The sequence below is a fragment of the Aquarana catesbeiana genome, linkage group LG01, assembly GCF_042186555.1.
Source record: "Aquarana catesbeiana isolate 2022-GZ linkage group LG01, ASM4218655v1, whole genome shotgun sequence".
Taxonomy (NCBI): Eukaryota; Metazoa; Chordata; class Amphibia; order Anura; family Ranidae; genus Aquarana; species Aquarana catesbeiana.
The window spans coordinates 328,464,920-328,490,362 of NC_133324.1; the positions used below are offsets into that span (position 1 = coordinate 328,464,920).

Sequence of the window (25,443 nt, forward strand, 5' to 3'; positions counted from 1 at the left end):
AATGTTTTCACCGAAAACCCTTTAAGTTAATCAGACAATGAAACTTACTGTAAGGCTCCGTTGACATATCTGCAGCACCGGTTTCTCTGCAGCGTTCAGTACGATTTCCACTTACCGGTTTGGGTGCGATTCAGGTGCAAATTTGACACTGAAATCGCACCTGAACTGGACTGAAAAAGCACAGGACCCTTTTAAAATTAGCACCGCAACCAATTATAAATTTTAGGCTCGGTTCACATATATGCAAATCAGATGCATTTTTAAACTGCATCCGAATTGCATAACATGTGAACCAGCTCCATTGAATGCTGGTCTGGTTCACATGTTATGCAATTCGGTTTAAAAATGCATCTGATTTGCATATATGTGAACCCAGCCTAAAATTTATAAACTGGATCTTTTCGAAACAAAATGTCTACACATTATGAAGTTACATCACCCTAAATCAACCCCGATTTTAGGGAAACTTTGCACACCAAATACATGAGAATTCACTCCTGCAGGAGCGCATTCTTGTAGGTATCCCTATAGGTATACTCTCTTGCTGGTAGCAACAATGAGGGCATACATAGTCAGACCTTGCATTTTCAGGCAAACTCCGCTTCATGAAAATATCCATGAAGTACACCTTCACCTTGTTCTCATTTAGCCAATCTGCCAACCAGGGGGTTTACTACTTTGTAGCAGATCTACAAAACAGACCTGAGCAGAAGCAATACATACAAGGACTTTCCATCAGCAGGGGCCTGTCTATTTTATCAGAGCCCAAGTCACAAGTTTAAGTGCAAATTGATATCATACCTTGTCAGCTCAAATATAACAGTATAGTGAGAAGATGTACAGTGAAATGAAAAAGTATTCATACCCCTTGAACATTTTCCACATTTTGTCATGTTACAACCAAAAACATAAATGTATTTTATTAGAATTTTATGTGATAGACCAACACAAAGTGGCACATAAATTGTGAAGTGGAAGGAAAAGGATGAATGGCTTTCAAAATTGTTTACAAATAAATATCTGAAAAGTGGAGTGCATTTGTATTCAGCCCCCTTTACTCTGATACCCCTAACTAAAATCTAGTGGAAGTCACCTAATTAGTAATGTGTCTAATTTAATCTTATTATAAATACAGCTGTTTTGTGAAGCCCTCAGGTGGTTTTTTTAGAGAACATTGGAGCGATTAGTCACACCACTTAACAGGTCAAATCACATGACAAGTTGCAGCCTATTCCCAGCAATGGCACTGTTCTAATCGGCGCAACACCAACTTTGCAGCACTGCACCGATTTGGAAAAGTAGTTCCTGCACTACTCTAGCCAATTTCAGGTGCGACTTCAATAGACATCTGTGCATGAAGCCACACAGATGTCTTTCAAGTAGCACCTGAAAAATCGCACTGACCTGCTACTTTAAAATTGCGCTACTTCAAGTGAAGTAGCACGATTTCAAAGTGGAAAAAGTAGAATCAATGGGAACCAGGACTTGGTGAACAAACAGCATCATGAAGGCCACACAGCAGATTAGACAGGTCAGGGATAAAGCTGCGGAGAAGTTTAAAGCAGGATTAGGTTAAAAAAAAAAAAAAATCCCAAGCTGTGAACATCTCACGGAGCACTATTCAATCCATCATCTGAATATGGATAAAGGAGTATGGCACAACTGCAAACCTACCAATACATGGTCGTCCACCTAAACTGACAGGCCGGGTAAGGAGAGCATTAATCAGAGAAACAGCCAAGAGGCCCATGGTAACTCTGGAGGAGCTGCAGAGAGCCACAGCTCAGGTGGGAGAATCTGTCCACAGGACAACTATTAGTCGCGCACTCCACAAATCTGGTCTTTATAGAAGAGTGGCAAGAAGAAAGCCATTGTTGAAAGAAAGCCATAAGAAGTCCTGTTTGCAGTTTGCGAGAAGCCATGTGGAGGACACAGCAAACATGTGGAAGAAAGTGCTCTGGTCAGATGAGACCAAAATTTAACTTTTTGGCCTAAAAGCAAAATGCTATGTGTGGCGGAAAACTAACTCTGCACATCACCCTGAACACACCATCCCCACCGTGAAACATGGTGGTGGCAGCATCATGTTGTGGAGATGCTTTTATTCAGCAGGGAGAGGGAAGCTGGTCAGAGTTGTTGTGAAGACGGATGGAGCCAAATGCAGGGCAATCTTAAAAGAAAACCTGTTAGAGTCTGCAAAAGACTTGAGACTGGGGCAGAGATTCACCTTCCAGCAGGACAACAACCCTAAACATACAGCCAGAGCTACAATGGAATGTTTTAGATCAAAGTATATTCATGTGTTAGAATGGCCCAGTCAAAGTCCAGACCTAAATCCAATTTAGAATCTGTGGCAAGACTTGAAAAAATGCTGTTCACAGACGCTCTCCATCCAATCTGACAGAGCTTGAACTATTTTGCAAAGAATGAATGGGCAAAAATGTCACTCTCTAGATGTGAAAAGCTGATAGAGACATACCCAAAAAGACTTGCAGTGAAAGGTGGCTCTACAAAAAGTATTGACTCCATTTTGAAAACCATTTATCATTTTCCTTATACTTCACAATTATGTGCCACTTTGTGTTGGTCCATCACATAAAATACATTTACGTTTTTGGTTGCAACATGACAAAATGTGGAAAATTTCAAGGGGCATGGATACTTTTTCAAGACACCGTATAACTCTACTTTAAAACAAGCAAAACGCTTCTCACATCTGAGAGCAATTTTAGCACATTCAATGAGAATATTGTGGCTCCAATATTGTGATAATGTGGAAAGCCTTTATACGTGAAAAAAAAATAAAAATAAAACCAAACATTCCAATATTTTTTTTTCCCCAGCTTTTCATAATACAGAAATATTTTTTTTCAAAGCAGCGATGAAGAAATGGAAGATAAATGCAAGCAGTTTAGTGAAGAGTGATTTGAAGAGGTGAGCATTGGGTTGAAGCATGGTTTACATTTCATTCCGATCATGTTTTACAGTAAGTTATGTACCAGTGTTGTGAGCTCCTCCACATCATTTATCTCCTGTAACCTTCCTGCCAATGTATGCAGAGCCCGCTGCTGTTTTTCTTCCCTGAAAAGAAAAATGGTCCATGGATTATTAAAACATCTGCTGGGTAGAATGAACATGATGCACATTCAGTTAAAAGGTACACTCTAGTAAAACATAAAAATATGCCTTTAATATGATTCGGAGAACATAACCACCTGGCCACCATATTCTGGAAATTAACTTTAGCTGCCACAAATGCAGCCCTTTCCATTTACTGCTTTCAACACGGCCATCTCTGAGAGCATAGAACGGCGCAGAAGGATGTGAAAAATAGTTGCAGTTCTGTTATGAAGCAATGTGGGGGGGGGGAATCAGATTTCAATTTTATTTTTATTCAATTTTTTTTTTTTTTTTTTTTAAAGGCACATTGTAGTGCATCTAAGCCAAAACCTGAAGATATTGATTGTAGCTTATTATTCATGGTAGTGGCTACATTCTTTTTCATTCAGGGTTCTTCCGCTTTATTTTTTACCTCATGACCCTGCCAGTCCCATGCTTTCCTACCTAGGGCGACAATGCTTATTGTATCTATGGAGGAGCAGCATTGTCACCTTAGGCCAGGAAGGATGCAAACTCATCAAAACAACTCCCCCTCTTCATAACCTGGGAAAAGGGGGTGTTCTGTAGTACGAGAGCTAGCAACAAAGCTAGCCGATAACAGCTAGCAGAGGAAGAGAGTACAGGAAGTTATGAGCTCTCTAGCATAAGGAGGTATTCTTTGTACTTCACAAACCGATATAAAAACCTTATCAATTGTATATTTAACAGGCCAAAAGGCAGACACGGATTGTGAGAGTTAGCATATACTAAGTGAACTTTGCCAATTTAGCATATTTTCAACGTTTTGTGAATAGCACTTTCAATCCATTGGTTATCTCAAAAGAAGAACTATGGGCAAAGTCCTCCCCCCCCCCCCCCCCCCCCCCATTTTGGTTAGAGTAAGGGAGGGTTATAACCCTCATTGGTTTATTTTTTGCCACCTGTGTCCCATTGAGATTTCTCTTCACTTCCTGTCCCATAGCCAAAACAGGAAGTGGGAGGAAATCCTTGCAAATTAAAGGAATCCCTTGGGGACCCCCAGACCAAGTGTTCCTATTCGAAACTTCCCCTCTTACTTTTCTGGGGATAACCCAAAACTTGGGATTTTCCTTTACTTTCAATGCGAATGGTAAACAGAACAAATAGAGAGGTTGAATCTCTCTAATGGGGCGCAGATAGCAATACAAACTGACAGGTGTTCTAATCCCTCTCCCTTCAAAGAAAAAAAAAAAAGACCTTTCAGGTGATTGGATACTATAAACACATATGAGCATCGTATTCTGATAAAAAAAAATAAATAAATAAAAAGCCCACTTTGCGATATTGGGTGATGCCAATCATAAATGTTACTATATTACTTACAGTATAGTACAGTATAGTTTCATAAATCTATCTGCCCTCATTAAAACAGAAGTCTTTCTGATCTCTGGTTAGTTTAGAGCAGCCTTTCTCAACCTTTTTGACATGGAATCCTTGAAATAGCCTTCTGTTCTCAGGGAACCCCTGCTAAAAGTTACGATATCTACAACTCTTGATACATTAGTGTGATGGTCAGTGGGAAGAATGCTCCCTACACTTGTGGTCATTGGGAAGCATTACCTGCTTACAGATAGCTAAAAAGATCAATGGTGTCAGTGGGAACTTATTTGAGAGATTCAGAAAATGCTCATTGCTCAAGGACCCCTAGCGAACTCAGGGGGAACCATAGTGTTCTAAGGAACCCTGGTTGAGTAACCCTGGTTTAGAGAATTGAAGAAATATCTTTTATATTATAGGCTGTGCCAAACTGAGGAGCAGTCAGAGGCGACTGCCTTGAGCACTTTAGCAGAGGAGCGCTTAAAAAGCTCATAGTCCTTAGCAAACTCCCTGTCTTCTTGTAGTAAAGAAATGGTCTGCTAACAAACAATGCTCAAAATATGGTACATCTCTTGTTTTTATTAAGCCATCTATGGCCAGCCTACGTGCACTGAGGCCCTGATCAGGATCTCTGAAGTTTTGGAAGCTTAATCCTTTAAAGATCAATGGCAACCAGTTGGGCTGGAAGAGGACACTAGGAGGTAAGCTTCTCCTCTCTCTGCCTGAAGCTGCTCCATTCTCTCCTAGCTGGCCACTACCTTGACTTCTGGATCTACTGCACACACAGGGAAGCAGAATAAAAAAATGGACATCTACATTAACAAAAATGGTGGTAGGGAAGAAAAAAGAAATAATAGAATATAATATATATATATTATATCTTACTGCACTACACTAGATACAGTCATTGTTCAGGTATCCAGGCAGCTGCAGTTGTGCAAATACAATAGCCAACAATGGAGATTTGTCCATCGGGGAATCTATCGATATTCTCTTGTTGCAGGATGAGCAGGAGAAAAGCAAACTGTATGCTTGCTTTCACGCTAAAGAAACTGTTCTAATGCATCTGTTGGAAACGGTGTACCAACTAAGCTTATTCTTTGGTTTCAAAACCAAAAAACTGTCAGGTGTCAGAGCCCAGTTAATGTATACATTCATTATTAAGAATGTCAGCAGCATAGCAACACTGAAAAGGGAAACAATGGTATAAGCCACATAAAGTTAAAGATTGACCATCAGAGCTGCCAGGGAGATCTTCATTGATCAGCCTTGCCTGGCTCTACACAGCCTTTGCTTGAAACAGTCCCAGCCATATCCAGAGGCCACTTCACATATGTGCTGCTTACCCCAATCATTTATTAAGGACGGGGCCATGCTACATTGTATGGCTGCAGCTGGCATGAGTAGAGGCCCAGTTGCAGAAAACGGGTGAGCAGCATGCATGCCCGGTATGACCTGGATTTGGACAGGAGTTATGGGCAAAGGGTAGTCTCTGAGCAGGGTTGCACAATAAAGATTTTAGGAGGGTGACAGCAGGTAAGCATCTTGCCCTTATGGGATGAGGTGGCAGAGTTTTAGGCCGGCCATACAAGATTCAAATCTCAGCCAGTTCAGCAGGAACTGGCTGAGATTCAAACCATTTATGGGCAGGCTGAATGTACCAAGTTGATTAATCAATCAACTTGGGTATAACCAGCCTGTCGGATTCTCTTGCGATTATTGCTAGTGGCTGCTATAGCCGCTAATGATAATCACTGTCTTCTCCCGAAGGGGAAGGCTTTGCCCCTCCTGGGAGAAGACAATTGCAGATTCCCCTGTTAGCACCATCTGTGTTGATGGGGGAATCATGCAAATTTTGCACTGTGTATGGCATGCCTTACGGACTAAAGGAGAGGTTACACTATGGGTTATCTAAAGAGACAGCAGTGCAATAGCTCCCTGCCTGGAGGCTTACTTTGTGTAAAACTTTAGATAAAGCTATCTGATATAAGGATGAATTACTCCAAACTTATTTACTTGCGGGTTTAAATTTGAGCATCAGCTGTAAAGCTCTAAACAGGGTTTTTTTTTCTCAACAAATTGATGAGAGCGGAAAATGTGACAATGACCCCAACTGCTGGCTAAAATTGAGACTGCAACATATTGGATATGGAATATCTAGCAGAGAAAAAAAAAAGGGGGGGGGGGGGGGGTTTGGAGAAGAGGTTCTGACCTAAACTAAACTAAACTACTGACCCGAATCTTTGTTCAGCTAATCCTGCAACCTTGGTTTTCTGTACTGCGGTTTGGACCTACAGTTTTGGTCAATATTTCACCCCTAGGAGTGTAAGCATACATATTATGCCATCATAGAATTACTGTTAAGGCTCAATTCTTTTGCACTGTGCTATAAATCTGACAGTCATGCTGTGCAGGAGGTTACAGGGTTACAGGGAGCCAATACAAAGATTGACTTAGGTATTTAATTAGCTTTATTTAAAAAAAAAAAAAAAGTTTTGAATTGGATAAAATGACAAACTAAAATTACCTGTCTGCAGTTCCGTTTAAGGGTTTTTACATTTATGAATTAAAAAGGGAAATCATTCAAATGTTTTTAAAAAGCACAGGGGGGAAATTTATTTTCAAAAAGTGTCCGAGAAACTTTGTCTTAACTGGAGCATAGCCAATCAGTTTTTTAAGAGGTGTGGAAAAAATGAAAGCTAGAAGCGGATTGGCTGCTATGGACAACAGAACCAGTTAAAACAGAATTGGTCTAAGACACTTTTTAATAATTCACTCTAGTGTGTTTGAGATACATAGATATATAGAGATCTCTATCTCTCTCTCTATCTTAGTACATTACAGTTAGAGGTAAAACCCACCAAGCTTGCTTACTGCATGTGTAAGTTCTGCTTCCTACTCAGTAATATACAGTGACAGTACTACAGTATTCCTGTCTCTGAGTGCAAGCCTCTGGGTCAGCAAGAGGACCATTTAAGGAGCAATACCAACAGGACTACAAAATGCAATAAAATGTGGAACAAGCATGTAAAATGTTATAGTCTTAAAATATTACTTTCTATATTGTTACAATTAGTCAATGCTTACACTAAATGCACTATAGCTTCCCTTTAATGAAGGACCACTAGAAGACAAAGACATGAACTAACCCAGGCTGATTCTCTTTGTCCTCTTGTCCTCTCTCCGATCTGAAGCGTTTAGAGGCCAAGGCTTCCTCACATCTCTCCAACTCTTTGTTGCGTAATTCTCGAATCGCCGAGCGGATCACCCGCCTCTCCGCCAGGTCCAGGGTCACCTCCAGCTGCAAGAGGGGAAGAGATATACATAAGCCTTGTGCCAAAAGTGAAAATGTGCATCGGGTTCTGAAGGATTGCTACAAAGTAAATTGTTAAGAAAAGCCTGATGCGGGGTGACTGGATAAAGAACGACTCAGATTTTCCATATTCAAAACAAACAAGGCCTTTAATTTCAACAAAATTTGTTTATGGAAAACCGAATTTTCAGCCCATGACTGCATGGAAGAAAATTAAAAAAAAAAAAAAAAAAAACTCGGCTGTAGATAAATTATCTCAGGTCACCTGCAGAGCAAGGCAATAAATGAGACTGCACAATTATTTTGCTTCCTGCAGCAAAGCAGCTGTCAGCATGAGGGGTTGTCAGATAGGGCACATGTTGGCAGATCATATGCTTAAAAAAAAAAAAAAAAAAAAACAAACACCACCACGACCACCACGACTAAGCAAAGGCTTAGTTCACTGTTCTTTACATTAGGTAGAGAACTGAACCCCCCAAGGTACATAGGAAATCCAGTGCAATTTAATATAGCAGGGCCACAGAGAATGCTGCTCACAATCGCACTCTGAAGAGGTTAAAATCAGAATGCACACTTTGAGTGCCTTGACACCTACTATATTATACAGTCTTGTTTAAAGTCATTTAAAGGGTTGGTTAACCAAAAAGATAATTTAAAAAAATTGGATTCTGTTCCCTTAGAGCAGGGATATGCAATTAGCAGACCTCCAGCTGTTGCAGAACTACAAGTCCCATGAGGCATAGCAAGACTGACAGCCACAAGCAAGACACCCAGAGGCAGAGGCATGATGGGACTTGTAGTTTTGCAACAGCTGGAGGTCCGCTAATTGCACATCCCTGCCTTAGAGCATGTTATACAGCACAGTGCTTGTGCTGTGTCATTTGGCCTTATGTAACACCTGAAATACCTGGCTGATCCTGTCAGTTTCTACCCTCCCCACTCAGATATATCAGGGCTGCTGAGCACTGACACCAGAGTCATCCGTGCGTGCCTCAGTCATCTGCAGCCTGCTGTGTCTCCTGTGTCCCCTCCCTTCTCTGCCTGACAGCACCCTGAACCTCTCCTGCGCAAAAAAAAAAAAAAAAAAACCACACAGTCTTTCTTCTAAAGTTTCCTCTGTTATAGAACAGTAAGCACCCCAGTGAATAAAAACGTGCTGTATAATAGCTTACTTCAGAGCGCCATTTGGCACTCATGGACTGCCCACTGGTCTCCTCCTCTCCTTGTCTCGGCTGACGTGTCAGCAGGGGTTTCCCAGCAGCTCCCGCTGCATCTATCGCATCGGGAGAGAAGACCGGCGGGCGCGGCACTCTGAAGTAAGCCATTATACAGCACATTTTTTTTTTTTTAAAGACATTCACTGGGGAGCTTACTGTTATATAATCAGACGCAACTGTAAAAATAAATAAATATATTTACATTAACACGCGATCCGGAAAAAAAAAAAAAAAAAAAAAAAATTGTGCTTTCGAAAGCGATCGTATGATAAATCGGATTGTTATTACAGAGCTTTTGAGAGCCGATCATAACAGTTTATCCGTGACATGACATCACTTCCGATTTTTTATTCTGTTGTACGAGAATTTTAGTAAACTTTTCGTGTTCGATATGCGACTAGCATGTAAAAAAAAAAAAAAAAAAATGTCATCAGGCTCGTAAAATGTTTGCAGGAGAAGCAATAGAGGGATAAGTTCCTATTGATCTAGGCACACCTCCAGAACTATATCCCTCAAGAAGTCCTTCTCTGCCACCCACCCCCCCCCCCCAATCATACCAGACCACATGCCCTCAACATGGGGGGGGGGGGGGGGGAGCTTATGTTGATGGGGACAAGAACCTCTTCCCCACAACCCTGGCTGGTGGTTATGGGGGTCTGCAGGCTTATCGGAATCTATACCCCCATGTGAATGATTATGGGGTACATAGTGTTCCTACTATTCAACAAAAGGCGTAAAAAATAAAAACCCAAATAAAAAGGTAAAGTACCCCAAAGGGCCTGGTATGAACTGGTGGGAGGGCACACGCCATTTTTTGCAGTTTTAATTTCTGGCATTCTTATTTTTACATTCAGCTGTCAGTGGGGAAACCCGTTGACAGCGGACGAGTCATTGGTTAAGGACAGGGCGGCCGGCTTCCAGGCCTGCTCCTTACCAATCTGCTATTCTTCACACAGAATTTGAATTGGTCACTCAATCTTCGACTGATGCGATTTCAAACCGTTAAGAAACCAAAACGAAACTAAACAAATGTTTTCATTCTGCACGTCTAATAACTTTGTACAGCACAAACAAAAAAAAAAAAAAAAAAAAAAGATCACATGATCAAAGCCAAAGTCGTAACAAAGTCACACTCATCCAAAATCATATCAAAATCGAATCAAGTTGCAATGGAAATTGGTTCAGAAACAGCAGTGGCAGTCATTAGCTCCCACTGATGTCAATTACAGACAGTGAGAAGGGAGCAGGGCCGAGCTGCGCTCTGTCTCTATGAACACACAGAGCTGGCTTGCTATAGTGGGCACTTGGTGGTGGGGGAGGAGCCAGGGGATCCAAGAAGAGGAGGATTGGGGCTGCAGTGTGCAAAACCATTGCACAGAGCAGGTAAGCAGGTAGGTATCACCTGTTTGCTATATTAAATTAAATTTAAAAATAAAAAATTTTTAAAAAAAAAATGTAAAAAAAAAATGATTGTTTATCATCATTTTAACAAGTGGAGGATGAGGAGGACTGGCCTGGTAAATGTGCCTTCGAAAACCATTTCGGCAGTGTGAGCCCCCGTATTCCTGTGCTGACAGGTTCCTTTAAACTGGGATGTCAGGCATTTCTGGCAGTTATTCTACAATCAGGCATTCATAAAATGATGTAAGAGTTTCCAAGTTTGCTCTTATATAATTCTCCTGTAATCTCCTGCACAGCAGCAATCAAGCTGGGGCAGGGAGGGACAGTTCTAGGAGCCTGCTGAAAGAACATGTACTGACTGTGAACATGCTGACCAGAAGAAGACGGGTGTTGATCTCATAAGTGTGCTGCATTAAAAATACTTGGAAGATTTAAAGGGGGAAGGGTGTTCTCCACCAAGCTGTGCTGCTGCAGTGGAGGTCAAGAACCCAACTATGTTGTCTGGCACGGGTGCCTGCATCATGCTGAATTGAATGGAAAATCCTTTTGGTGGTGAAAGTACATATTATATATATATAAATAAATATATAAAATTAGACCCCCATACACACGATTAGATTTTCTGCAGATTTTTGTCTTCAGATTTACCAAAACCATATAATATGGGAGGTCAAACCTTAAGGGCTCTTTCACACGGGGCAGTGATGATCCGCCCCGTGAACACCTGCTTGCTCAGCGGGGATCGCTCCGCCGATCCCCGCTGAGCAGGAAGATGACAGGTCCATCGCTACACACTGTGCAGCGACGGACCTGTCAGAGCGCTGCTCTCCCCTATGGGGGATCGGATGACGACGGACCGTAGTGTCCGTCGTCACCCGATCCGACACGAAAACGGATGGAAAAGTAGGGTTTTCCTCCGTTACACTTTTGGGATCGGAGCGGGTCGGATGTCAGCGGACATGTCACCGCTGACATCCGACGCTCCATAGGGATACATGTATGTCAGTTTTTCATCCGAAAACGGAAGGATGAAAAACGGACATACGGATTCCCCGTGTAAAAGAGCCCTAAGAGTTTCAATTTGTATGCAATCAGGCAGGCCCTTACACTAAATGGTTTTGGTAAATCTGAAGACAAAAATCTGCAAAAAAATCTAATAGTGTGTATGGGGCTTTAAACTGTATTTGCAGGGTTGCCTGGAATTCAGCTTTATTGCTATGAAACCTGACTTTTTGTAAGAAATGCACAAACTGAAGACCTGCACAAACAAACCACAAAACAATTTGTCCTGACATGTAATAATCACCAGTGAAAGCAGCTTTCTAAGGATTTTTATCTCCTGCACATTTTATTTGGAGCTTCAGGCTGTCATAGAGCACACCATCCTTTGCTGGGGAAGTGGTGTGCTGCAAAACATGGCAGGATGTGGAATGCAGACAAAAATAGAAGAATGAAAAAAAAATAAAAAAAATAAAATAAATAAGCCTGTACAAGACTTTAACTGGCTAACAGTTTGTTTTTAGGTCTACTTATAGATCGGCTAGGGAAAAAAGACTTGGCAACAAAATCAGTGAATGTTATGGTTGATTCCCCCTCACTGATAAGTCTGTGTATTTCCAGTCATTATGCAATAATTATAAATAAAGTGTACAAAATTCTACCAAAATAAGCAAACAAATCAATTCACCATAAAACCCAAAGGGAGCGAGTGGAATGACTGAGCATGGAACATCCATATCCCAACATCAAGATCTTATCTTAATTATTCTTTGACCAATCTGTAAGAGTTTGAGAGATATTAAAAAAAAATCTCTAAAAAAGAAAAAAAAAAGCCCTAAGATACAAAATAACTGCAGTTATGATTTATCTTGCATGCCTTTGTTTAATATGCGCCTTCAAGAACTGTCTCTCCAGGACACAGCCCTGTACGTTTCTTGTATGCTGTACCTGGGGTTGCAATAAGACAGACAGGAGGTGGAAATGGGAAGGGTGGGGGTGGTGGAGAGGACATCATGAGATCTACCTTCTCCAATCAGAGAATGTCTTGTATTATTTGAAAAAATACAAGGTGTTCTCTGAATGGTGGAGGTACCAAGCTAGCAACCCCTTGTGTTCAGTAGGGAAGCTGCTGGAGCAGGACCCATAAGATCACACTATCACCGTATGTAGTGCAGACTATTGCAGTGATTTTTAGCATTCCCAGTGGTCCTCCAGATATCAGATACATATATCAAGCCAACCTGGACCAATGTAAGTTTTCAAAATAAGATCATTCCTGGAGTTCCACTTTAATATATTTTAGCTTCCAGTACACCGGGATTGACCTAATTATATGGTTTTGGTAAATCTAAAAAGGAAAATTGTACAAGAAAATTGTATAATGTGTAGCCAGATTAACTCAGGAGATTAGCCCTGGTTGACAACATGAGATACAGTATACAGACTAACCTTAAAGTGAAATTCCACCCAAAAGTGGAACTTCCGCTCATTTGTTTCCTTCCCCCTCCGGTGCCACATTTGCCACCTTTTGGGGGAGGGGGAGACAGGATACTTATCTTTGACAGGTATCGTGTTCCCACTTCCTGGAGCCACAGCTATTGACGTCACCGCTCAGCTCCCACCTCCTCCTCCCAGTCGCCGGGCCAGTAGGAGAGAGGAGCGGAGCCTCACGAATGCACAGTAGAGATCCCGGCGTGGAGGCATAAGGCTACACTGCCATGATCCCTCACCCGCAATGGTGGCGGCAGCACCTGACAGCTGATGGAAACATCAGCTGCCATCGCTGGACTCCAGGACAGGTAAGTGTCCTATTATTAAAAGCCAGCAGCTGCAGTATGTGTAGGTGCTGACTTAGTTTTTGCAGCGGTGGGCGGACCTCCACTTTAAGTTCACATCTATGCGATTGCAGTTGATGCGGTTTTCAGGCAAGTTGTGTTTTTAAACCTGCGTTTTTGCATGCAGTTTTCATGCATTTTGCTTTCTCCCCCTCTTTAAAAAACTGAATAGCTAGTTAAGGAGCAGGCCAGGAAGCTGGCTGCAGCGCCCTTAACAACCGATGAGTCGTCTGTGGGTTTCCCTGCAGACAGCTGAATGTAAAAAGGAATTGCCAGCAATAAAAAAAAAACAAAACAAAACAAAACCAAAAAAAAACACAAACACAAAACAAAGATTTTTATTTTTATTGCTGGCAATTCTTTACATTCAGCTGTCTGCAGGGAAGCCCACTGACAGCTGATGACTCATCGATCGGCCACTGCATCCTTAACAATTGATGAGTCATCAGCTGTCAGCGGGCTTCCCTGCAGACAGCTGAGGCTGGGTTCACACTATAATACACGACAGTAGTACGACTTTCATCCTACTTTGCTCTGCGACATCAGTCCTACATTGGTCCTACATTGGTCCTACATCCATCCGACTTTCATGAACCAGATACTACTTTGATCCAACTTTTCAATAGTACACTTGTCCTTTGACCAATCAAAACTAACACACAATGGGAGGGGCTACAGCAGGGGGCAGGAAATTACACAACGTCGGATGCCAAAGTCGGATGGTTAGGACAAGGATCCAACTTTGATCCTACTTCAATGATAGTCAATGGGCTGAAGTAGGATCAAAGTCGGACAGTGAGCATTTTCAAAGTCGGACCGACTTGTGTCGGACCAGTTAGGATGGCTCCCATAGGGAAACACTGATTTTCACACGTTATGCGACATGAGCTCCCAATGTCGGAGCGTTTGTCGGACCAGTGTGAACCCAGCCTAAAATGTAAAGAATTGCCAGCAATAAAAAAAAAAAAAAAATTGGGGAGTGTGTGTGGTTTTTTTTTTTTTTGTTTTTTATTGCTGGCAATTTCTTTTTACATTCAGCTGTTTGCAGGGAAACCCGCTGACAGCTGATGACTCATCGATTGTTAAGGACGCGGCGGCCAGCTTCCCAGTCCATTCCTTAACCAGCTGTACACAGTGCGTTAAAGAGAAAAAAAAACAAAAAAACAAAAAAAAAAAAACACATGTAAAAAAAGCATCAAAAATGCAAGTCTATTACACGCAAAATGCAATCTGCACTGGCTGAAAAACGCATAGGTGTGAACCTAGGGTAAGCATTGTCACTCATGGATAGTGGTATTTGTTGCAACACCAGGTGCAAATAAAGAAAAAAAAAAATTTTTTTTGCAGCCACTACATTGATTGAAAATCTACAATATATTACATTTTTGTTTTGGGGTTTAGTTTTAGGTTTAATACATCAGTAGTGCAAGTAGTATACTCCTGCTGAAACACCAAAACTAGTTAAACTGATCAGCAACTTGAAATTTTCACTCCTGAACATTTAAGAATCTGATAATGTAGTCACACTACAATAAAGAGCTTCCTGCACTTCAAAGTCAATTCTTAGGGCACACAGGAAAGGAAAATTCCGAATAATGTTCCCGCACAGGGGATTTCATGATAAACATCCACGCTTTTACTAAATCTTATTAAAGCAGATAAGATCTTGGCAGCAGTATAGCTGCAATCTAATGGAGTTACGTAGCAAGGTTTCCAATCTGCAACAATCGTTCCTCAAGACAGGAGGATTGTTACAGATCGAAACTTTTTGCTGCAGAGAATTCATTCTGATGCCAAAAAACTGTTCTGTTTTAGTGGAATTTTTATAAAAGCACAAAAATGTTTTATGAAGTCCCTTGGGTCAGCAGAGTTTTGAAATTAAACTTGTGCTTATATTTAATGAAGACAAGACCAAAGCACAGAAAACCACAAACTCAGAAACCATTCATTGGTCTAATTATGTTAAACTATTAAAAGCTGAAAAAAAAAATTGAATTGACTTAATGGGTAGCTGCACATCCCCAATTTTATCCGAATATCATACAGAAGGTTGGGAACCAAAAAGAAGTGGGCATGTCAGTACCAGCTTAAAATTGCCTAAGCCTTGTACTTAGTCAAGGACTACTGCTCCCTGTGTGATATATTAGAATAAAAGTCACGTGTCTGAATATTAGTACAGCTAATTCCCTTTTCATCTTCTTCAACCAGATCAAGGCCAAAGCCAGCCTATGAAGCCAAATAAGGCCGAGGCTAAGGGTGGACAAGCACATGGGAGAACTCTCTTTTGTAGAACAGATTCGACAGTTTTTGGACAGCAAAATATTAAAACTACCAAAAAAAAAAAAAAAAAAAAAAAAAAGGAACACAGCAATCACAAAAATCTTTTTTTCTTTGTTTTTATTTCTACCTGTGACATTTACTCACCTTCTCAGCTTGACAAGACTGCCGCAGAAATAAGTTTATTTTAAAAAAAAAAAAAAACAAACAAACAAAAAAAACAAAAAAAAAAAAAAAAAAAACACATAACACTATCCACTGCACAAATAAAAAATAAAAATAAAAAAAATGTCTTAACGCAGCCCAACAAACTGCATGGCAGGTACCCGCAGATACTGTATTAGTTTGGTGGAGTGCCATTTGAAATAAATGGCAACGGAACACACTGGGATATACATTTTGCAGTAAACTGCTTGCTGCACCACTGTTCATAAGGCTGAATGGGCCCCAAGTGCAAGGCTTCCCTAAAAATCTTTGGCAAGGCACATACTTGCCTCTCATATATAAAAGGGTGAAGAGGTGGATGTTTTTTTTTTTTTCTCTATAGTGCGGTTAATAAATGGGGTTTCACAAAACAAACTCAAGCAGCCAATACACCTGTGAAGTGCTGTAATCTGAATGGTCATTGGACAGCCCAGATTTCTCTCACAATGTAGATCCAAAGAGTGGCTCTCTGTACCTTGTGATTGCTATGCACCAATCACAGCCATCAAAAGTGTAAATACTGATAGTGTTTATAAACATTCTGCTTGTTTTTTTTTTTGTTTTTTTGTTTTTTTTTTTTTAACCTTTTTAGAATACAAAGTAAGATGTAAGCAAACCCACATTTTTGGTCTTTTTTTACCTTAAAATAGTAAAAAATAAAAAACACAATAGTTGGTAAAGCAGAACTCCAGGATAAAAAAAAAAAAATACAAGAGTCCTGTGTATTATTCATTGAATGCGCTTTGTGTATTTCCTTCAGATCTGTGCAGTAATCCAGAGTGAAACGTTGCCTCGGTGTAGGAATATTCTGTAATAAAAGACCAGTCACTGTCGCGCCCTCTCCATGTGCAGGGTGACTGGCCTTGGCTCCGTCCCCTCCTGTAGATTTCTGCAGGCAGACAGTATTGGGTGGGGCCTGCTGAGCCCCTCACACAGCTCTGCTCTCTCCAAAGGGGGCTCTGACAAGGGCATCTTCCCGACAACCCTGGGCAGGGGTTGTGGGGGTCTGCGGGCAGGGGGCTTATCAGAATCTGGAAATGCCCCTCTGATTTAGTACTCATTCACATAGGAGGGGGACCAGGATCTGGGGGACACCCTTGTTAAAAGGGGGCTTGCAGATTTCAATAAGCCCCCTGCCCAGACGCCCACAACCACAGCCCAGGGTTGTTGGGAAGAGGCCCTTGTACCCATCAACATATGGACAAGGTGCTTTGGGGTTGAGGGCATGTGACCTGGTATAATTCGAGCAAGCATGCAGCCTGACCTACCAAATGGATTTTTTTTTTGGGGGGGGGGGGGGGGGCACGCTGTTTAACATTTTGGTATTGCCAGCAATGGTACTGTATTTCCGGCACTTTAAATGCAATTTGTTTTTCATTGTAGAAAGGCCACCTTTTTACAATGAAAAAGGTTCTATACACGGTACAGATGCACCACCTTACAGGCAGACTAAGGGGACCCCCCCTCCAGGCACTAGATTTAAAGGAATTTTTCATTCTTATTGTTTCACTTTAAGCAGAATATCACTGCTCCTGTATACAATCTTTTTTTAAAAAAAGCTTTTGCATTGATACATGTCCCCAGGGCAGTACCCAGGCCCCCCTACCCTTTTTATGGCCAATAACTTGCATATAAGCCTTCAAAATGGGGACTTTTCAAGTTTGGGTCCCATAGACTTTAATAGTGTTTGGGTCCGAACCGAACAGGGGAGTGTTTGACCCAACTCCACCTATGACTGACTGAATTATCCTCCAGGCAATTTTTTTTTTTTTTTTTTAAAGCTCACGGTAAACCTAAGAAATGCATATCACTTTCATAGAGCATCTGGGGGAAATTATACCAAGTATCCCGTGCTGCAAGAACCAACTAGTCACTACAGTTTCCCCTTTAAATACAGCTGCAGTTATGACCTTTGACATCACAGGACTCAAACGACTTTATGCACAACCTGTACTGTAGATCAAATTCCTAAATAACCACACAAAAGGTTCAAGTGATGGCCTTTACACTGTACTTCCGTGTTGGATATCTTCTGCAGACTTGCAGTTTTCCGTGGCATTCCTGCAGTGAGAGGAGGTTGTTTTCTAATAAGATTGCTCATTGTAGGAGAATGTCCCATAGTGTATGTACAATGCAGGGGGCATAAGTGTTACAACACAAAATGCCTTTGTATTGCAGGAATGCTGAAAACTCCTGTACATAGAATCGAGGGAGAAGAGACAAAATGTCAGATAGTGACCTACAGAAGTTGGAATGGGTTTATGGAATATTTGTCATAGTCTCCGAAATTTGACTGCAGAGCTTGCGTGAAAATGTTACTGCTTTGCCTGTTCTAGGAGCAACAGAATGAGTAATCCCATAACGTACTCTGTTAGAGGAGAGTAGAGACCAAGTTAAGTAAAGATACTAAGATGCAAAAGGAAAACTCATACACTAAGTGTATACAATGTTGAAACATTACCAGTTAATAGGGAAAGTGATATTTTATACCAATATATCAATGTTAAAACACCAAAAACTAGTAAAATTGATGCCTCCATAAATGCACTAAAAGCCAGTGCTGGTTCAGAATATGTGCAGAACTATATTAACAATAAAGGGCTTCCATTTCAAAAGAGTAGATTTTGAGGCTAGTATTTTTTGATGCAGAAAGATTTATTTTATTTATTTCAGGTACTTGTATAGCGCCATCAATTTACGCAGCGCTTTACATATATATTGTATATTCACATCAGTTCCTGTCCTCAAAGAGCTTACAATCTAAGGTCCCTAACTCACATTCATACAAACACATACTAGGGCCAATTTAGATAGGAGCCAATTAACCCACTAGTATTTCTTTGAAGTGTAGGAGGAAACCCACGCAGGCACAGGGAGAACATGCAAACTCCAGGCAGGTAGTGCCGTGGTTGATCTTTCACCACAGTAGAGGCAAGGATGTAAACAAGAAGTCAAAGCAAAACTCCACCCAGAGCAAAAATGCTCCAAAAGCAAGAGTAAAGCATTACCTTACCACAATCTTTCTTCACTTTGCAGTTTTTTTTTTTTAGATACATTCTACTTAATCCACAAACTAGTCTCTTCTTTCCATGGCAACAGCTTTTGCTAAAGATGACCAGAGCCGTTGTTTACTGTCCTTGAGCAGGGCAGCCACTTTTGTTGTCACCACCGTGTATTTCAGATCTGTAGAAGGTGAATCCTACTGGCGGATAGCAAGGGGCTATGTAGGCGGCCACTGAGGAACATAGACCTCCTCTGCCAACCTTAAAACTATTCCAAAAGGATCATGGGAAATGATACAAGACACATCAACTTCCATAGGGTGCCTCACAGAACCTTATTTTCTTTGGCCAGGCATAGCTGAACTGGGACTCAGTGATGCCATAGAGAATAAAACTTCACTTTGAGCTATCAACATTAAGAATTTAACAGAGTTGTATGTTCATTACATAGAGAGGGAGGGCGGGTTAAGAGGGAGGAAGTGAATCATTAGGGAAGGTTAGTGTTAGATCCCCTTTCACATTGAGGCAGTTTTCAGGTGTTTTAGTGCTAAAAATAGTGCCTGTAAAGCGCTTGAAAACTGCCCCGAATATGAAAGCCCAAGCGCTTTCACACTAGGGCGGTGCGCTTGAGGGACGTTAGAAAAAGTCCTGCAAGCAGCATCTTTGTGGTGGTTAGAGAGTGCTGTGTACAGCGCTATCAAAACGCCCCTGTCCATTGCAATGAATGTGCAGCGCTTCTGAATCACTTTTCAGGCGGCGCAACACGGGCGTTTTTAGCCCGTTCGGCTGCTAGCGGGGTTAAAAGCACCCCTCTAGTGGCCGAAAAGTGCTGCTTAAACAGCGCTTTAGCGCTAACGCACGGGCGGCCCCAGTGTGAAAGGTGTCCTATAGTAATGGGGGGGGGGTAGAGGTTGGTGTTAAGATTATGGGGGGGGTTAATGTAAGGGGGCCTAGGGTAGGTCATCGTGCTCAGAACTAAAAGCTCTGTGCCAAAAAAAAAAAACAAAACGAAAGATAAACTCCAAGCTCAAAAAAACAAGACGTTTGAGGATAGATTTTAACGTATTTAAAGGGCAAGTTCACCTTAAAATAAATAAAATACTCTATGCAGTCCATGAACACACAGTTTCATAATGCTAAACTAATCCACCTTTAAAAAACACTAATTTATGCTCCTCCCATACCTGTAGGCTTTTTGTGAACTGAGTGAATCCTGCCCCAAACAATTCTAATATTTTTCACAGCTCTGTTCTTTCCCTTTTCTAAGGTGGACCAGCCGTGAGGGCCTCAGTAGATGAGAGCTGAGGTCATCTGCGGCAACAAGAAACTGCGCTACACATGTGCAGGGCAAGCTCCTGTACTGCTAGGGGGCACTTGTCCTAATGGCTGGTCTGTCCTAGAGAAGACGATAGGACGGAGTTGTGAAAAATGTGTTTGGGGTAGACTTCACACTGTTCACAAAATGCCTACAGGTATTGGAGAAGAATATCTGGATATTTTTAAAAATCTGATTTGTTTAAAATTAGGGAATAATGTTCATTAACTGCACAGAGCATTTTTGTTTTTTTTTTGTTTTTTTTTTTAAAAAGGTGAACTAACCCTTTCAAATGCTCAAAATAATTCAAATTCCAATTCCAGCCACCCCCTTACAAATTAAACATGCTGTATTTTGTGATGTTAGGGTTAAGGTATGCATTGGTGCTGACATTTCTATGTATATATCCTGCCCTAGTTGAGATTTTCAATAAGATTGAGGCTCGGCTATTCACAGCATCCATGCAAATAATGATGGTCTGGTGTACTTATAAGCCACAAAGAAATTAATTGTATCTGTCACATTACAGTGCTGTTCTGTGCTGTAAATAGCTTAGCTGAAGGTAAATACAGTTAAATCTTGGACTTGAAGTTAATTTCCACGTAACTGGGTTAATCATCTAGCCAACCTTTTTTTTTTGCAGGAAAGAAAACGTCTACCACTAGTAGAGTTAGAAATGTCATTCCCAGATGGGACGGTGTCTGGTACAGAGGCCTCAAGGGGCTTTTTGTTTGGGAATGTCAACCAAGTCTCAGGACTACACTGGGTGGGAAAAGAGCCTCCCAGGTGCAGAAAACTGAAATATATTCCAAACTCTGGTTTTCACTGCATTCCAGCACCACAAATTTGTTCACAAGTTGGCGTTTATTTCAAACACAGGAAATTACATGCACTAATGCACCAGTAAGGTAGTATACAGAAACATTTTCAAACATATTTAGGTTAATAATGTGTTGGCTTAGTGCTAAGAGTTTGTTTCCTCTCAATTATGCAAAATTGCCATAAGTAGGAAACAAAGCTAAACAAAATAAATGTACCACAAGGAAAGGCCGATTCCACCATTCTGACTAGGTTTCAGGTTTAGGCCCCTTCCACACAGGGTAGACTCCTGACCCTGGTCCGGGGAATCTGTCCACTGATCACCGCTGATTAGGCAGCTGGCTGGTCCATGTTCACTCCACTTATGCAGAACAGAGGCAGCCCAATCGCATCTATGTCCGTGTACGCCCGATTGCCATCTGATCCGATTGACGGAAGGGTCCAATCACAAAAAAAAAAAAAAAAAAAAAAAAAAAAAAAAACCAAAAACACACACCTCACAGGTGAACCTGATCGATCCACACATGTGAAAGGGGCCTTAGACCTATATTTAGGGCAGGCCCCCACTCTCAAACTGCCCCCTCCTACCTGAATCATGGGGTTAATCCCCACCCACACAGCCATGTCAACCATTCACAGATGCACATGGATTAAAAACTTTAAGTACCACCTACCACCGCAGCAGAGGAACTCATTGATCATTAAGGGGCCGAAGAGCAATGAAGTCCCTGCTCTGGTAATCTACTGGTTACTTGCTCCATACAGACCTGGGGCTTGAGGAATAGTCTAAAGACACTTCTGCACTGCACCACCAATCCACCGATTGCAGCTGCAATGCTTTATAGGAGTACAATGCTAAAAAAAAAAAATATATATTTTTTTTTTTTTTTTTTGTCAAATGGTGGAATATGCCTTTAGTGCCAGGCAAGCTGATTTATATATTATTATTATATTCATAATATTTGGCTTAGATACACTTTGCAGATATGGTATGGTTGACTGAAGCTTTAGTTTTTTTTTTTTTTTGCAAAGTTCAGTACATGTTGCCTTTAAAACTGAGGCAGCAAGGAATCTTGAAATTTAGAACGCAATTCCTGACTCACCAGCTTGCCTTATATGGGAGGAGAAAAGCTTTAATAAAAAATGTAGAAGTGTGCACAGATCAGTAATACACAGGTGATGACATAAAATCCAGAAGACTGAAAGGATCACTCCGAACCTGCAATTTATTAGTCATGTTCACTCTTACGATTTATTCACAGTTTGGATTATATTTATCATACTATTAAAAAAGGAAGAAAAATGCCTAAAGAACAAGAATGTTCCAAAGTTTCATGTTCTAAAGAATTTGTGATGTAAGCTGCTTTAAAATAATTTTAAACATCTCTGGTTTTCATACACGTCTAACATTTTCCATCTTCAAATGATTCCTTTATAGGGAGTTGTATTTAACGGTTGGCAGGTAAGTGATCGGGAAGTGTAAGTGCTCAGAATGCTATCAAAATCTAAAAACTGACAGCCAAGTCAAAGGATCACGTGCAGCAAGCTAATCAGATATGGGCAATATTATAAAGTGATCAGGAGGTATTCCCAACCACATATTGGTATGACAGACAACTATTTTGGGGGGAAAAAGGTGGCAATCATTTACCGGACAGACTGTAAAATATACTATATGGCCAAAAGGACACCTGTTTATCACATTTATATTACTATAGGCGTTAATATGGAGCTGGCCCCCACTTTCCCATGAAGACGCTCTACAGCGTGCCTGTGCCCATTCTGCCAAGAGGATTTGTAAGACCAGGTACTGCTGTTATACAAGGAAGATCTGGCTTGCATTACAATTCAACCCAAAGTTGTTCAATAGGGTTGAGGTCAATGATCTCTGCAGGCCACTCAAGTAACTTCACACTAAACTCAACCAACCTTGCCTATATAGATCTAATTTATGGCACAGTTAAGGTGGAACAGAAGATTGACCTAACCTAAACCGTTGCCAAAAAATAAAAAGAAGGATTGAAGTGCACAGTAATCTAAAATGTCAGTATGTTGTAACACCAGTTCCCCTCGCTGGAAACACCTGAACTCAATCTGGGAGGGGTGTCCACATACTTTTGGCCAGATTGTGCAACTCCACTTCATTCCATTACCATTTCCTCATGTTATCCTATCTCACTGAATAGGGAATACTTTACTGCCTGATATTCACTTCCTTTTATTTAATGTGTATTTTGTGACCAATGATTACAGCTGATTATTATTTGTTTTCAAAATTTAAATACCAAGTTACGTTGTCAGGGATCTGGTTTGACTACAACAAACAGATTTCATAGTCAAGTTTAGCTCCACTTTAGCTGTCCCCAGTGCATTTCTGTCTTTGTCATTATTGGAGTGATCTGTTAGGCTAGATTCACACTGCTTCCATTGCGTTTGGATGCCTGTTGCTGTGTGCTAAGGACTCATTTACAAGGCTGTGTTGGGTCAGCCAATAATGAGTCGTGGCCAGCAAGCTTATAGGAATCAAAGACGGATGAGCTAGGGCAACTCATCTGTTCCTAACCACATGAACCACGTGTGGTAGCTGGCATGCACGGGCATAATGTATCTCAGCCCCAAACAGTATAATGATACATAGAACAATGCCCAAGGGACTTGGAGAGACACATCGAAATTAATAAAAATTTACTACATTTTATTAAAGATACATAGCCTAAAAAGAAACACTTCAGCAGTAATACATATGAGATAGAGGTAGTTACATGGATGTCAACATTGCACATAGTCCATAATGAAAGAGTTCCTACACATATCTCTTGACGCGTTATGAGAGCTAGAACAGCACTCACTTCCTCAGGAGAAGAACTCATATCTGCAGGGAGAAACCAGACTTAAAGGGGTTGTAAACCCTCACATTTTTTCACTTTAACGCATCCTATGAATTAGGGTGAAAAAACTTCTGTCACTGAGCAGTCCACCAGCCCCAACCCCCCCCCCCCCCCTTAACTCACCTGAGCCTGTTCATTCCCACAGCGGAGACACGCTTTACCTCTCTGCCCGGGCTATCGGTTCAATTGGATAGATTGATGGCAGCGCAACCATTGGCTACTGCTGCTGTCAATCAAATGCAATGATGCGGGCGCTGGGGCCGAGTACAGCATTCTGTGTCCATGGACGCAAATTCTGGACTCGGGAGCGCGCCCGCACTGTAACCCCCAGGGAGAGCGCTTCTCCTATGGGGTTTACCAATGCGGGGAGGAGCTGCGAGCACTGATAGGGGCCCCCAGAACATGAGGATTGGGGCCATCCTGCAAAACGAACTGCACAGTGGAGGCAAGTATGATATGTTTGTTTTTTTAAAAATGAGGGTTTACAACCCCGTTAAACGTTCGCGTTTCCTGCCTCCGGAGGTGGAGCCGGTCTCCTCTGTGCTGTCCTGGACAGATGACTGTTTTTTTATTTTCTTTGCATGTAAATGGAGTTTTCTTTGCAAAGTGAAGTTTTACCTCATTTTTTTTACTAAGCTCTAGTGCAAGTGCACAGTGTATTTGCCTTCAGTAAATCAACCTCAATGGGGCTGATATACTAAAAGGCAAAATAGAATGTGCACTCTGCAAAGTGCAGTTGCTCCAGAGCTTGGTAAATGAGGTAAAGTTTCACTTTGCAAAGAATACCCAATCGCGTGCAAGGAGAATTAAAAAACAAACAAACACACACACACCATTTTTGCTTGCACATGATTGAATGATGGAAGTCAGCAGAGCTTCTCCTCATGAACTAAACGCTGCAACGTGCAGTTGCTCCAAAGTGCACAGACTAATTTGCCTTTAGAAAATTAACCCCAATGCCCCCCCTCCCCCTCCAAATACACTTTAAAGCGGTTCCGGCCAAAAATTTTTTTTAAAAGTCAGCAGCTACAAAACACTGTGGCTGCTGACTTTTAATAAAGGACACCTACCTGTCCAGCGAGCCCGTGATTTTGGGCCCCCCGAGGCTGATCCGTCCATCGGATCGGCCGCTGGCGCCTCCATCCTAACTAAGGGAAACAGGCAGTGGAGCCTTGCGGTTTCACTGCCCATTGTCTACTGCGCATGCGCGCGGCGCTTTGTTAATGGCCCCATTGTTTCCTGGGACACACACAGTTCCCAGAAGGCAACGGGGCTGCTCGCCGAAGAGGAGGAAGCGCCGCAGAATAGGAAGAGACAGATTAGGAAGACTGCCTAGCAGCAGGGGTTTCAGGTAAGTAAAAAAAAAATTTCTCTTCAAAATTCTTTTTTTTTTTTTTTTTTTTAAAGAATTTTAATGTTATTTTTTATTATAGGGTGGCCCTCAACTTTAAGAGGTTCTCCAGGAGAAACAATGACTGTATAGCATTTAGCTCATCAGCTTTCATAAGAAGACAGAGGACTATTTGAGCCTTTATCAAAAGCTCATCACTGCATAAACATGCTGGTTGTTAGGCAAGGTGATGTACTATACCTATTCAGTTCTGCATGGAGGCACCTTTAACACCTGGCCCCTTTTAGCAGTGCTGACCAGAGATAAGGGCTGCTGTAGAAGATAATGAGCTTATGGCAACAAATCACTAACCAGGCAAAAAAGAGCT

The 25,443-nt window shown here is 41.4% G+C and overlaps 1 protein-coding gene across 4 annotated transcripts in view; it reads right to left on the reverse strand.

Moving 5' to 3' along the window:
- The window catches only part of SMTN (smoothelin), a 219,956-nt gene that overhangs the window by 119,251 nt on the left and 75,262 nt on the right, over window positions 1-25,443 (reverse strand). For all 4 annotated transcript variants that reach the window (XM_073631099.1, XM_073631082.1, XM_073631072.1 and 1 more), the window contains exons 2-3: window positions 7,605-7,756; window positions 3,000-3,081 (exon numbers count right to left, since the gene is read on the reverse strand). In XM_073631099.1, the coding sequence (XP_073487200.1) occupies window positions 3,000-3,081; window positions 7,605-7,756 (234 nt within the window). The remainder of the gene's footprint in view (window positions 1-2,999; window positions 3,082-7,604; window positions 7,757-25,443) is intronic.